The sequence below is a fragment of the Eimeria necatrix genome, genomic scaffold (genome assembly GCF_000499385.1).
Source record: "Eimeria necatrix Houghton genomic scaffold, Enh_scaff162, whole genome shotgun sequence".
Lineage (NCBI taxonomy): Eukaryota > Apicomplexa > Conoidasida > Eucoccidiorida > Eimeriidae > Eimeria > Eimeria necatrix.
Window position 1 is genome coordinate 1 of NW_013655003.1, and position 13,902 is coordinate 13,902.

The following is a 13,902-nucleotide window of genomic DNA, read 5'->3' on the forward strand; positions in this document are numbered from 1 at the left end:
GTGGTGTCCTCCTTGGCCATCCTTATCTGGTGAAATCCTGACTCGAGGTCGAGGGTAGAAAAGTATCGGGCACCCCCCAGCATCTCAAGAATCGTTTGAATAGGTGGTAGGGGAAAGTCAGGCGCAATCGTAAGGGCGTTCAGCTCCAGTAATTGACAACCATGCGCATCTTACGCTCGCCCGTCCCATCGCTACGCTTATCCACCATAATCGTAGGTGCGCAGATCGGAGAGTAAGTGGGGCCAATCCACCCATTAGCAGACAGCTTAGCTATCTCCTGCTTGTGAAATAGAAGTTGTTCGGGGGTCATGCGGTAGATCGACGATTTCGTAGGGAGCTTCCCTGGCACGAGAAGGATACGGTGATCGTGGGGGCGCTTCGGTGGCAGCCCTGAAGGAAGTTTATCCGGAAAGACCGCACGGTGAGCACACAACACATCCAGTATCACACGGGGAGTTGCCTGCGCCTCCACGGAGGTTAGCCACGTATGGAATTGCGAGTACTCGAGTTTGGCCGTTGGCCAAGGGGATGTTTCCTCTTCGTCGGGAAACGCGGAAGCGGGTAGAGCCTTAAGACACTGCCGGTGGGGGTTGGAAGGGGAGGTTTCGACCAAGGCACAACATAAAGCCCCTTGCCACTCCTCCACTAGACGCAGAGCCACGTCCGACTCCATCGCGGGGAGCGCTAGTATAACGTAGAGCCCTTGAAGTGGCTGGCGTATGCAGGCTGCGCTCTCCGAAGCCTGCTGTAGCAGAGCAGCGACCACTGCTTTCCGTTTGCCCCTTGAGGGTGGCTTGAACCTCTTAGAGGGTGGGCGTAGAAGTGCCGTAGCTTCCTCCCTAGTCATGTCTGCCACCTGCTTAGCCAGTATGTCGTACGCCTGCTCCGCGGGGGTCCGCTGACGCGTCCCTAGAGTACTGCCGTTCCGTTGTGTGGCATCGGTGGCACGAACAACCGGTAGATCGCACCACTGGCCATTCACATACGTACGTAGCTTATCAGACTGGAAATACCACGCTACCCTATGCTCAGTCAGCCAATCAAGCCCCACCACTAGGTCATATGGCACCGGCCCGACTAAGAAGTCGCCAGCTAAACGGGTCGCCCCACACCACATAGTGAGTCCCTTCACCACGCGATCTATCCTCAACTGCGCACCGTTAGCTACGGTGAACACGTGTTCCTCAGGCAGCTTCCGTCCTCTCAGCTGTAGGCGTTCTACCGCCCCTGGGCTAATGAAGCTCCTTGAGGCGCCGGTATCTAGAAGAGCTTCGCACTGGTTGCCAGCCACTTCGACTCTTAGTACGGCGCTCATACCCACACTACACAGAGTCCCCTTGGGCGTGGCGTCTTCCTGCACCCTCTGCTCGCGCCACCATTGTAGTTCTTTAGTGCTCGTGTCCTGCGGACGGTCCCCTTCAGTTGTGGCGTCGTTCAGCTCGCCGCTGTGGTCCAGTCTACGCCTAGACCCTTCCTTGATTTGCAACGTAGTCTCGGCGTGGGACTGGTCTGCCGGGGGTTGCTGAGTCTCCCCCACGTCCGGACCCTCGGCGCGTTCCCGCTTTTCCCCAATACGCAACCTCTTCCCCCAATCTGGGGAGACTGGAATGGAGTTAGGCCCTGTCGCTACCGCGCACATCGCACCTTTACCACTCCGAGTCCGCCTAGCCCGCTCGTCTCCCTTAACGGCTAGGCTCGTCCGTTTAAATGCCCCGATTGGTCGACGTTGGGCCGCTTCGGCTGCTGTCTGGGCGGCCGGACGGGCTCTGCTCTGGGTCAAGCCGACGTAGGACAGTCTCTAGCGTAGTGATCCCGGCCCCCACACCTGGAGCACGTTTCCCCGATCCGTCGCGTCGCTCCGTTGCGGAGCGGACAGTCCCTGCTCACATGTCCCCTTCCGCTGCACGCGTAACAGCGTGAGTCCGTAGTATCATTCCGTCTGTTGTCCCTGTTCTCTCGTTCGCGTAGTAGGCCCGGCTCTCGCCCGCCTTTAGCCCATCTGCGCTTGGCATCCTCTAAGTCTCGCTGGAATCGGAGGCGGTCTTCGCACAAATCCTTCCACGGGGCCACCGTGGTAGCCAGTGCTGCGGCGGCTTCCTGCCAGTCTGCGAATTTCCTTGTTCCCCCTTGAGTTATCTCTCGGAATATTTCCTCCGGCAGGTTGGCCAAGTAGTAACCCACCAACAGGTCTGGAGCCACCGACACCCCTTCGGCCACGATGGCCTCGAAGCGCGCAGAGTATGCGTGGTGGTCGCCCCTCCATACATTCTCCGCTATCATGACTTTCATCCATTCCTTAGTTATACCACAGAAGCGCGCGCAGAATCGCTGTCTCAGTTGCTCCCAATCAGTCAGGGGTTCTCCAGTGCGACGCAGATACAACCAGTAACCCAAGGCGTCTCCCTTCAGATATCTTTTGAGTTCTTCTCCCCACTGCCGTTCTTCCAGCCCTCGTTCGATGAAATCTAACTCTGCAAGGTCGAGGAAATTCCTCATGTTCTTGCCGTCCTCGTATCCGATAAACCTCTGGGACGCTTGCACTATTCCCCGCGCCATCTGAAAGGCAAGTTCCCGCAAGAACTCGGTCAGACTCGGATCCGCCCAAGCTGGATTCATTTCGGGTACCTTGCGCCCTCCAACGTCGCGGTCCCAGACTCTCGGTGCCGGTCGTGCCACCCCTGCGGTGGACTGGTCGATGCAGCGACCGGGTTCTGTTCGCAGCGATTCAGTGGGGTGCCCCGCGGGTTCTTCGCTTGACACGACTATATTCGGCATTCCTGCGTTCGGTTCAGGTGGAGGCCGTACCACTTTTCCGTTGCGTAGGACCATGTCCCTCCCCGTTCCCACTTAGGTGAGGGGATCCCTTCGGGCTTTACGGGAGAAGGTCTTCCCACTTGAGCTAGCTCGAAATTCTGCCCAGATTGTTTGAAAAATTTCCCGGAACAGCCCCCAAATGTAGTGAACAGGTGTAGAGAACAGGTGTCTACACTGTTACTACGTATGTCCCTGGGCAAGTCCGACTAGGGTGCCCGCTCTGCACTGACTGTCAAAGGTACATGATTCTCGCCAACAACTACTAAATACCCTGATTAACCACGTACAATTGAGTTCATATTATTATAAGGTACGAAAACCCGGAATAATAGAACTGAGTATCGACGCTCGCTGAGGGTCAGTGCCTGAGTCGCGGCACCAACCTCGCGTCCAGCCCCATACCCGGTGCTGGCTAGCGAGCACATTGTTCCCTTTTATGATTTTCCACTAACCAACGGTGCCATATGCCTTAATATATTCAATATTATTCATGCTTTTCGCGTTAGTAAGCCTCGAGGGGTGGCGACGAAGGTCAATTGTAGTGCCAGGCACTACAGGTGGTACCGTCATTTATGCAAGATCTTGGAGTGTGTTAGTGAAATGGGTGACATTAAACTGGTGAAGCAATAAAGTTCGGGGAAAATTTCATCAATCAGCGAGAGGCGAGACGGTGCAGCGTTTGCCGCTGCCAGTTCGCTAATGTGACCTGCTGTGAGTGCGCGCCCAGTGACCTGCTCCAAGGCTGTCAACAAGAGCTTGGCTGTCGTGTGGGGCGTTATCCGATAGGAATACAAAGCTTCATCTTCGCAATACATTTGAAAAAGGACGTCAAAGATGGCATACCTGAGAGCTGATTAAATTGAGGGCAGGAACCTCATTAGAGCATTGAGCCCTGACGGAGACTAGATCTTCCCCTCCAGTTATGTGTCTCATGGTGTCGCATCTGCGCTCCCTATCTGTCCTACTTCCGACAAAGTATGCTTTTTCCGCCCTGTTGCTGGCCTTTACGACGCGTTTCAACATATTTGGCGTACGCCGCATCTCTCCGCAAATTGTTCGCGGGGCAGCCAACAATTGCGACGCAGAGATTGCCGCCTGGATGCGAGAAGCGGGACAGGGAAGGGGGATCAATATCGGCTATATAGAATTTGAATTCTGAACTGCTGAGATGAAGGCGAAGGCATCCTGCTGGAAAGGAGACGCCGGAATTCCCTTGGTTTTCCGATATTCGCCTACCTCCACAGATGGACTTCCCAGTGGCATGCGGAAGCGGAATAGTAGAGTCTTCTCCGCGGAGACATAGCAGATAACGCTTTCTTTGGAAAATAGTGTCCCGATTCGGAAATCCCCAGCCAACTCGGTGAAAGCATACAGCGCAACTGGGACGAGTCCAAGACACTTTGAACAGCATTGAAGCGCGTCCTGGCAGTTATTCCCTCATATCCACGTTCAAATATAAACATAATCACCGCTGATGGAGCTCCACAATCTGGAACTCTGCTCTCTTGCTTTCTCATTGGAGTTCGGTCTCAACGCGGCGACAACGCTGCAAGGGTGGTTCCTGATTGCCATATAGCCTCTTAAGCTCGCTGACCTCTACAACTTTTACGTCGTAAATTTCCAATATCTTTTGAAATTACAGCAAAACGTGTGGCTGTCAAGCTTAAGCAAAGCTTTAGATTTACGGGAGTGCTCTACCAAGCAGCCATCACGGAATAGAATTTCAGTAGCAAATAGAAGAAGGTTTGGTGCCATTATTGGCGTCTAACTCAACTAGATGCAGACTTTTCCAGACCACCTATCTGTCCAATTGGCATTTGGACGCGTCACAGTGCCACCATGCCAAGCGCGAGGATGAAAACGCCCACAAGTTTTGGGACTGCGACAGATGCAGAACCTGTGAGGGAGGAGACAATCCCGTCCCACTGCTGTTGCCTGAGTGCAGCAAATGACGACAGATTCACAGAGTTCAGTTAACTCCACGAAAACAACAGCGTTGTGCGCCGTTCTGAGGTGAAGGCAACTGCTTCCTCTTACGTGAATGGAGCTGAATTTTCATCTGCAAAAGCAGCAGGCATTGTCTTGCAAATCAATGCATAGCCATATTCCTGGGTCTCCTCCGCGTCGGATTCTATAAGCTGATTTGCGGTAGAGCTTGTTGTTTTAGTGCACGTCACAACCCGGCAATCTGCAGTGGCACTGGATGAGGGGTTGTAGAGAGCCACAAAGGAAACGTTGTCTTGTTTGTCGTACAGGCCGTTTGCTTCGCTTTTTGACGGTGGAAGTCCAGTGAAGCTTTTGAATGCTGCCTTCCAGTAGTCGACAGTTTCGTTGCAGCTGGGCTGCGCACCAGTGAGAGATTTGAATGCATACGTTCCATCCTTGAACGGATTTTCCGCTTCAGCGACCACTTGGTAGTTTGCTTCTTCCGTCTGAAAGAGAGACGCAGGCGAGAGGAATTCTCCCGGCGTGGATAACCACATTCGTGCGTGGCACTCTCAATATCTGGTATAGGACTTACGGCTGTCAAATGTTCACAGACTTTCCTCCATTTGCTGTTTTCCGCTAATTCATTGCTATCTGGGGCAGTCAATTGAGTTTCTTCGGTAGCCTGTGTGAAGTGGGACAACCTGGCTGCCTCTCGGACTGTGTTGATCTCGTTAAGACACTGTACGCTGGCAGCTGCAATGATTAAACCAACACAGATTTCATTGGATTACTACGTAGTTCAAATGTATTGATTATGAGGAAGGAACTGATGTGGGACAACGTCTCCACGCTCAGTTCTGCATGGTCGCTGGGGTTGTGTGCATGCAAATGAATACTCACGAACTGGGGTTTGCGTGAAATTAGGGTAGAAAAATGAAAATCCTCTCACTTACCAAGCTTTGCGGTATATTTGACAGTTGTTTGTGAGGGCTGCTCCCGTTCGCGCAGTGCTGCTGCACACACTATTAGTAGCAGTGTGTTGAGGAGAGCAGTGATCCTGAAGAGCATCTCGGAGAGCGAGTTTTAAAGAATTTTAGCTCGAAACAAAAAATGGAAGAGTCGGGCATTTATCTGTAAGCAGAATGCAGGGAGGTTCTTTGGAGCAGAGGGTAGTACGACTTTTAGTTGCGTGAAAGGCTGGAGTGAAAGTGTGAAACGATGGAAGTGAGCACGCAGACTCACGGTCACGGGCGACATCCGAGGCAGCAGATCTCGACTAAGTGATGCATGCTCATGAACTGCCTTAAAAGGAACATGCAACCTAGAATACCAGAAATACTATTAGTGAAGGAAGTAAGTAAAATAAAAGGTATAAGTCGATGCTGGTTGTCAATGAAGATTTGCAAGTGCTGTGTGCAATAGATCCAATAGTCGCTTCCTCCGCGCTGCTCTCCTTCCACTACCGAATTATGTGATTCCTACCAATAAGACACACTAACGCACTGCTTATGATATCTAAAGTAAGATTAGTCGCAGATTTTGTCGGCGGGTGTTGCATTTATATTTGGAAAACATCCTTAGTCGAACGCCGATCGAGTGGGCACACCAAGACATTGGTCAGAGAAGAGCTTGAAGTGAGTAGTGCTGGAAAAAATAGAGCAAAAATATTTTAGCAGCCCAACAGTGTCTGAGTGTTTACATGATGAGTAGGACGAGTCTCGCTTACGCTCCTCTTTTCTCCCGGTTTCATGCTATCTCTCGATTCTGATGTCACAAGGATGTGAGCGCTGCATTCCTAAAATCCATCACCTGCTGAAGTCTTCACGACCAACAAAAACGCACACGATTTGCGAGGAACCCATCCAGCTCCTGCTTCATTTTGAAAATGATGCAAGCAATGTAGCTGTCAGAAGGTGACTGGCAGAGAAGTGCAACAGCTAACTTGGCCAATCTACATAATGCAGGCCCTTCAGAGTGCACCTTTGCGCGTCGTATGCACTTCAAAGCCTTTTAAAAGCCAAATGGATCCGCTTCACAGATGTATTAATCCGGAAATCTCACAAAGGCGCCCTCTGTCGTCTGACTGTCCTGCACCCCTCGCACTTGCTCGCATTTCAGCAATACGCCAGTAGCTGCGACACTGCCAGGTATCACCTGTGGTGGATAAGGCCTTGCATCTGCATACTGTTCTCCGCGTTTTTGGTGGATGTTGGAAGCTTGTAGCGCTCGCTCTCTGTGAACGTAGCTACCAACAAACCTGTCTTGTGGTAGTGCGCGGGGTGGTACTGCGCCTACTATCTCTGTCTTGACTCCACAGAGTAGATCTACTACCTTTGCGGAAACCGTCCTACCTAGGAATTTTCATTGAGGACAATTCGAGTCATCCGTTACCAAAGTAGATCTGCCCTCCAGCCTCACACGCTTGCACTTCGAGGTCCCGAGACTAGTTTCTCTGTGGGTCGGGGAGGTGCGTCCGCACTCCGGATGGCGCCTCGATCGGTCTAGAGAATCGGCCCGCTGCGGAGTGCCGGGGGTACGCTTCAGCCAGGACGAAGTGCCCAGTCCCATATTGCTAGCCTTCAGAGGCCCACGGGAATCCATTGTAGTGGGCGTTACTACGACCGCCCAGCTGCCCGGCTTGAGGTTGCCCTCGCCAGCTTAATCCCTCCTGCACATCCCACTGCTGCATGCAATGGACGTTCGACTGAGCTGTATACGCTATCTCCACTTACGCACAGGTGGAGCCTGGTCTGAGTCAGTGTTCCCTAGTATTAGTGTTACTTCATTGGCGTTATTAGCACTCTTACTCTCTAATGCCTATTATTACCTAACGTGCATAGCTAAGAGCGGTGCTATCGACAATGTAGTGGACATGCAGTGGACGCAGAGGTGCACATGCCGCCACATTGGCACTGCCGCGTTCCCCTTTGTGCGCTACGGAAGAGTGTTAAGGGAGATGGGGGTGGTGGGCGGTAGAGGACACGGCTGAGCACGTGCTTTGCGATGCTGGCGGCGTCGCCAGGCGCGTACCAAGGCGGGGCATCTGACAAGGAACTGGGCTGATTCCCATGCAGCGCAGTCTTCGGGGGCACCACTCCACTTGAAGAGGTAGTAGGTGTCATCGCCAGAGCCTCTCTGATCAAGGATATAGTTTACAAGGTACTGGTCGGTCAGGTTGCCAGCAACGTTACGCGTACGGGGCCACCCCACGGTCGCTTCCTGGGGAACCAGATCAGGGTCGTGGGGACGGTGACGAACGTGTTGTGGCACATGGAAGACGTTGTGACACTCATAGGTAGGCGGTAAGGCAAGGCGGTAGGCGACGGCTCCTATGCGTCCCGTTATATCAAAGGGGCTCTGGTAGCGAGGTCTCCCAGAGCGTATTCCACTGCACGCCGTTTGGAATCCGCGCAGGACTTCTGCTGCCACTTAGCACGCACGATGTGGCCCTGGGCTCTGTCGCATAACTGGTGGAAAAGCTTTGTTATTGGGGGTGTGAGAGTTGGGGAGAAAGCGTCACCAGTGTTCAGGTCCGCCGCGGTGGAGGGTTTTTCCTTAATCATGATCTCGAAGGGTGAGAGCTTCGTGGATGAATGACTTCTAGTATTATAGGCAAGTTCGGGGGCCGGGTTGAGCCGCTCCCAGTCAATTTCTTCGGACTGAATGTATGTCCGCAGCACCTGCCCCAGGCTGCGGTTGACTCACCCTCTCTGGCCATCTGTCTGCGGTTCGTAAGATGTCATCTCCCTCTTGATGCCGAAACGGTTGCATAGTTGGAGCCAAAGGTCCGACTGAAAACGAGGTTCACGGTCTTGAGTAAGCGCGTCGGGAAATCTTTGGCAGTGGATCAGGGCGGAGACAGCAAAGGGCGCCCAGTAAATGGCATTACTAAAGAGAATTCAGTTTGCCCTCTCCCAGGCTTGTACTTGAGAATGCGGCTCACGCTTGCACTTATATGCACTCAAAGACACGGTTGCACCCCGCTGGACAGTCTACGGGAGGAAACACCAAAGCACCATCATGCCACTCGTCATAGTCTCGTGACGCACGGACTTCGAGGCTGCAACTCTTGATGAGCGCGCGAGGAGGCGGTGGCATGTTCCACCGACCCTGGATGCGCGGCATTCGCCAGTAGACTAAGGGAATCTAATGCAGACAAAGAACATCATGGGTCTGACGGCATTGCTGACTCGGAGATATCGACTATTTCCATACGGAATTATTTATCGTTGGTCAAGTTCCACATCTGTACCTTCTCATTGCACTACGTCTCCTCAACTTTTGTTGGCTCTGAAGGAGACGCCAACACTATAGGTGCACGTACTAATTGCCTTGCATCTTTTTAATTTCGCTGCCTCTAAAAGTAAAGAAGCAGTATGTGGTGGCTGACATTGAACATAGAGTTGGATCTATCGGACCCTTCAAAAAATGGACAAAAGAATAGAATTTCAAAAGAAAACCGGAGAAGGCGATGCCGTGATTGGCACTAAGATTCGTTGTCATTCGTACGACTCAATTAGACACAGGAACCATTGGATTATGATCAAGGGTTCAACTGCAATACCAACTTGTCACACAACTGTGACGCCAACCGCGATGAGGGCAACACCAACAAGGCTTGGGACTGGGAACGTTGCAGAACCTGTGAGGGAGGAGACGATCGCGTCCCATTGTTGTTGCCTGAGTGCAACAAGGGATGACGACATCATAGCATTCAGTTAAATGCACAGCAACGAAAGCGACACAAGCAGATCTGAAATGAGGGAAATAGTTCTCTCCTACGTGAAAGGGGCGGTATTTTCATCTGCAAACGCCGCTGGCATCGTCTTGCAAATCAACGCATAGCCACTTTGTGAGCTTTGTACAACTCGAGTGTCTTCAGCGTCATCTCCAGCGTCTGTTGTTGTTTTAGTGCACACCACAAACTTGCAGTCTGCGGTGGCATTGGATGAGGGATTGTACAAGGCCACGAATGAAGCGTTGTCTTGTTTGTCGTACAGGCCGTTGGCTTGACTTTTTGACGGCGGAAGTCCAGTGAAGTTTTTGAATGATGCCTTCCAGTAGTCAACTGTGTCGTTGCAGCTGAACTGCGCACCAGTGAGAGATTTGAATGCATATGTTCCATCCTTGAACGGATTATCCGCTTTGGTGGCCGCTTGGTAGTTCGCTTCTTGTGTCTGAAAGAGAGAAGCAAGTGAAAGGAATTCTCATGCCACAGATAGCCATATTCGTGCGTGGAGCTCTCAATACTTGGTATGCAACTTACGGGTATTAAGTGTTCACAAAGTTTTCGCCATTCGCTTCCTTGTTGGAGCTCTTGTGCACCCGGCGAAGGCAGTGTATTCGTGTCTGTGGCCTCTGTGAAGTTGGGCAACCCGGCCGCCCCTCGGGCAGTGTTGATCTGGTCAAGGCATTGGACGCTGTCACCTGCAATAAGCACAGCAACACAGTTCCTAGGGTCTTAGCATGTCATCCCAATCATCAGGAAGAAACAGACGCGAGACCATAAGTGGGACCTTAGATCTGCACAGTGGCTGGATTCGTGCCAAAGTAATTAAACAGGAAATTGATGGCCAGTCTCTTACCAAGACTTGCGGTATATTTGACAGTGACAGTTCCACCCTGTTGAAAGCTGCCCGATATTGAGTTGCTAAGCACAAGCAGTGAAGCGCTGACGAGTGCATTGATCCTTGGGAGCATCTTGACCGTGAAGATCTTGAAGAGTTTCAGCTAGGAGCAACCTGAAAAGAAAATGAAGAGGAGAACTTTGGCTGCAAAGAAAATGCACTGGCAAATGCTGCCAGCACTTGGCAGTGTGATTTCTCGTCTGAAATGTTGGTGTGAAGCGGACAGGTGAGCGACGATGTCTTGGAAAATCTAAAGCGGCAGATCTGTGCCAGCTGAGTTCTACATTTGCGCACGGCTATTCATCGGTGATGATGAATGCACAATGGGCCGTGAAAAACCGCACACGACTCTAGCTTTAATTCAAGACAACTTGTGGGCCAATTCCACAGCGTGCTAGCTGAGCTCTAGATCTGCGCACTTGCTCGCCAAGAGTCGTGAGAAAAACATGAACTTACAAAGTCAAGTAAAAGTATGAATAAGGTAAACAATGACATGAATGCCCAATCGCTGAGGAACCATTGTGGTCTTGCCGCACACCACTGCGAACAATCCGCAATGGTTCACCACGCCTCCTTCCTTCCACTACTGAAATCAATGATTTCTATGAGTCGGCTTCCCTTAGACAAGTTATGTAAAATCAAAACTAATGTCATGTGTGGTTTGGCACGGCTCACGGTGCCTTCTCGATCGCGGAGTGTCCCTCGTAGTCAAATCTACAGCTCGGCTAGTAGGATAAGGGATCGACCCACAAGGACCCTAAAATATAAAATCCCCAGCAGAATTCCATCAAAAAGCAGAACCATGTAGGATTGGTGCATGATTTGGCAAAACGTAGGACATATCACTGCTAGCTGCGCCTTCAGGCTCGCTGCCGACACTTCTATGTTCCAATAGCACACATCCGTGAGCCCTGCAGTTGTACAAACCATGTCCTCAGCATATCCGAGCAGGAAACATGGAACACACGGTGCATGCTGGAAAGTACACAGGCGGTGTGCACCGACGGAGTTGGCTTGAAGGGGGATGCAGCACACAGCTGGGCAACGAGATAAACTCTTCAGCATGCACACGTCGTAGGCATTCCGAAACCAAAATAAACTAAAGTTGCCCTTGCATAGGTGCCTTTAGCAAATAGCTAGACAATCAAGCGACTTTTCCTGACTTTGCTCGCCTTTCGAATGGGGTCACTTGCTATGAGGTTGTCAGAGTTGAAGACACTACGTGTATTGGACTCATTCTTCAGCTGTACACCCTCTTCTGAGTTGCTAGAGGACGCTGCAAGCCAGTGGATACCGCAGTTTGCTGAGGCAAAACGCTATAAAAGAGCGTCGCGGATGGAGTCACCTGGCTCATCCTTCGAAAAAAGCGCGAGAGTTTTGCAGGTAGGCTTGTATATAAAACGGAAGTCCAGTCATACATCTCGATGCAAACAGAACTTGGTGCAGGCCCTGCCGTGCGGCCAATAGTTTGAAAGGTTACAGGGTCATCATGCCAAGTGCTACAGTAACGAAAATAATGAGCTGTGGGCCTGCGGTTGTTGTTGAACCCGTGAGAGAGGAGGTAATCATATTCCACTGATCCTGCCTGCGCAAGATCCAACAGTAGATCCACAGTGTCCGGTGCAATCAACAATCATCATGGGTCTGGGGAGAACAACATTCTAATTAAGGGATTGAATATTTGCTTACGTAAATGGTGCAGTCTCTGCATTTTGAAAAGCAGTTGGCATTGTCTTGCAAAGTAGCGCATAACCCTTCTCTGGAGTCGGTACTGAACTGTCGCTGAGAGTTGATGGAGCAGCGCTTGTCGTCTTCGTGCAAGTGGCGACTTGACAGTCTGCTGTGGCAGTGGATTGAGGGTTATAGAGGGCTACGAAGGAAACGTTGTCTTGATTGTCGTACAGGCCTGCAGCTTGATTCTGTGAGGGTGGGAGCCCCGTGAAGTTTTTGAATGCTGCTTTCCAGGAGTCGACTATACTCTTGCAGTCCGGTTGCTCGGATGTTAGGGATTTGAAAGCGTAAGTCCCATCCTTGAACGGACTATCTGCGTGTGATTCAACTTGATCACTTGCTTCCTTTGTCTGAGAGAGGGAAGCAAAGGGGAGAAATTGCGCTGCCATGGATAATCAAGATGATTCCTGTGGGACTTGAAAGCTGCCTCGCGACTTACTGGTACCAGGTGTTTACACAATTTCAGCCATTCGCTATCTTCTGTTAGCGGATCGCTTCCGGGGGAAGGCAATTTGTTTGTGTTTATAGCCTCTGCAAAATCGGACAACCCTGCTGCCTCTCGGGCAGCATTGATCTCGTTGAGGCACTGGGTACTGTTGCCTGCAGCGCATATATCCACGAAACATTCAGAGTTTCAGTGCGCAACTTAAATCTTTTGATCTCCAGTGAGAAACACAAGGGGGACTGTGCGTACAAGTTTTGTTGTGCACGCCGATTGAAAATGGCCCATGCAATTCAAATCCAAAATCAGGTCTCAGTAGGAATTTAGGGGAAAATTGGAACTTTTTCCTACCAAGGCTTGCAGTGTAATTCACAGTAGTCCCGCCAGACTGTTGCGACCCTCCTGGTGTTGAGGCGCTAAGCACCAGCAGCGAAGTGCTGACAAGAGCAGTGATCCTTGGGAGCATCTCGGATGAATGCCCTTGGAAAGCGTCAACTAGGAACAAGTAGGAAGGAAATAAAGAAAGCAACCTGGTTGCACATAGAATGCACTAAAGACTTGTTCGAGCGCCATAGAATAATTTCTGCCTGTGTGAAGTACTGGTGTGAGATGATCAGGAAAGCAGTCACAGACGGATGGTCGTGCCAGATCTGAAGCGAAACGGCAGACCCCTGCTGTTTCAGACGTGCCCACCAAGCGCCTTGAGACGAACACAACACACGGAAAATTAATAAAAGCATGAGAGAGAAAAAACGGTTGAAAGAAATGTTGCTCATTCACGAAACTTTGCAATTGGGTTTTGCGCCAGGTTCACTATCAACGGCCGCTCCATGGTCCTCCACGCCTCCTTACCTGCACTACTGAAACCCACAATTCCTATGAGTCGGCATCCTTTATACAAGCTATGCGAAATCAGAACTACAGTCATGTGCAGCTTATCAGAGCGCGCGCTGCATTCTTGATCGCTGTGCAATCGTGGTGTGCGGCGAAGTGGCGGAGGAACGGCTTGAAAGCGCGGCACGATTTCAGGTGAAATGAAGCTGAAATATCATGCTTATATAAATCTGATACAGGGCTAGACAAGTTACAACAAAAATCGAAGCTAGGCAAGCTTTTAATCCAGCTTTCAAGCTGTCTGATAATTTTGGTCTTGCAACCTCGACACAGCAGCAGTCCCCCATAGCATCTGCGGCTCACCTCCTCAAGACTGCGAAGAGTGTCTCATATATTATGAAGGGAACAAAAAACTAGATCGGCAACCCCATGAGTACTCCGGTTCCTCAGACCATCTGCTGCCTCACGACAGCGTCGAGTGTCTCCTAAATTCAGAACGACAAAAAAGCTAGAGCGGCAGCCTCT

At 51.2% G+C, this 13,902-nt stretch overlaps 5 protein-coding genes across 5 annotated transcripts; all 5 read right to left on the bottom strand.

Moving 5' to 3' along the window:
* Nucleotides 1–139: 139 nt before the first annotated feature.
* ENH_00018800 (Reverse transcriptase, related) lies at nt 140–2,775 on the bottom strand (the record flags this gene model as incomplete). The annotated part of the gene is made up of 2 exons (XM_013584475.1): nt 140–1,771; nt 1,888–2,775. The coding sequence occupies 2 exons, from the start codon at nt 2,773–2,775 to the stop codon at nt 140–142; spliced, it is 2,520 nt and encodes an 839-aa protein (XP_013439929.1).
* A 1,865-nt stretch (nt 2,776–4,640) lies between these two features.
* On the bottom strand, nt 4,641–5,811 carry ENH_00018810 (SAG family member; the record flags this gene model as incomplete). Its single annotated transcript, XM_013584476.1, has 4 exons — nt 4,641–4,749; nt 4,852–5,246; nt 5,336–5,496; nt 5,697–5,811. The coding sequence occupies 4 exons, from the start codon at nt 5,809–5,811 to the stop codon at nt 4,641–4,643; spliced, it is 780 nt and encodes a 259-aa protein (XP_013439930.1).
* Nucleotides 5,812–7,677: 1,866 nt separating this feature from the next.
* On the bottom strand, nt 7,678–8,208 carry ENH_00018820 (hypothetical protein; the record flags this gene model as incomplete). The annotated part of the gene is given in 2 exon segments (XM_013584477.1): nt 7,678–8,172; nt 8,176–8,208. Coding segments are annotated over 2 exon segments (528 nt in total).
* A 1,106-nt stretch (nt 8,209–9,314) lies between these two features.
* Nucleotides 9,315–10,443, bottom strand: ENH_00018830 (SAG family member; the record flags this gene model as incomplete). The annotated part of the gene is made up of 4 exons (XM_013584478.1): nt 9,315–9,423; nt 9,526–9,920; nt 10,010–10,170; nt 10,329–10,443. 4 exons carry the CDS (start codon nt 10,441–10,443, stop codon nt 9,315–9,317), a joined length of 780 nt encoding a protein of 259 aa, XP_013439932.1.
* A 1,403-nt stretch (nt 10,444–11,846) lies between these two features.
* On the bottom strand, nt 11,847–13,009 carry ENH_00018840 (SAG family member; the record flags this gene model as incomplete). Its single annotated transcript, XM_013584479.1, has 4 exons — nt 11,847–11,955; nt 12,060–12,451; nt 12,541–12,701; nt 12,895–13,009. The coding sequence occupies 4 exons, from the start codon at nt 13,007–13,009 to the stop codon at nt 11,847–11,849; spliced, it is 777 nt and encodes a 258-aa protein (XP_013439933.1).
* Nucleotides 13,010–13,902: the final 893 nt, after the last annotated feature.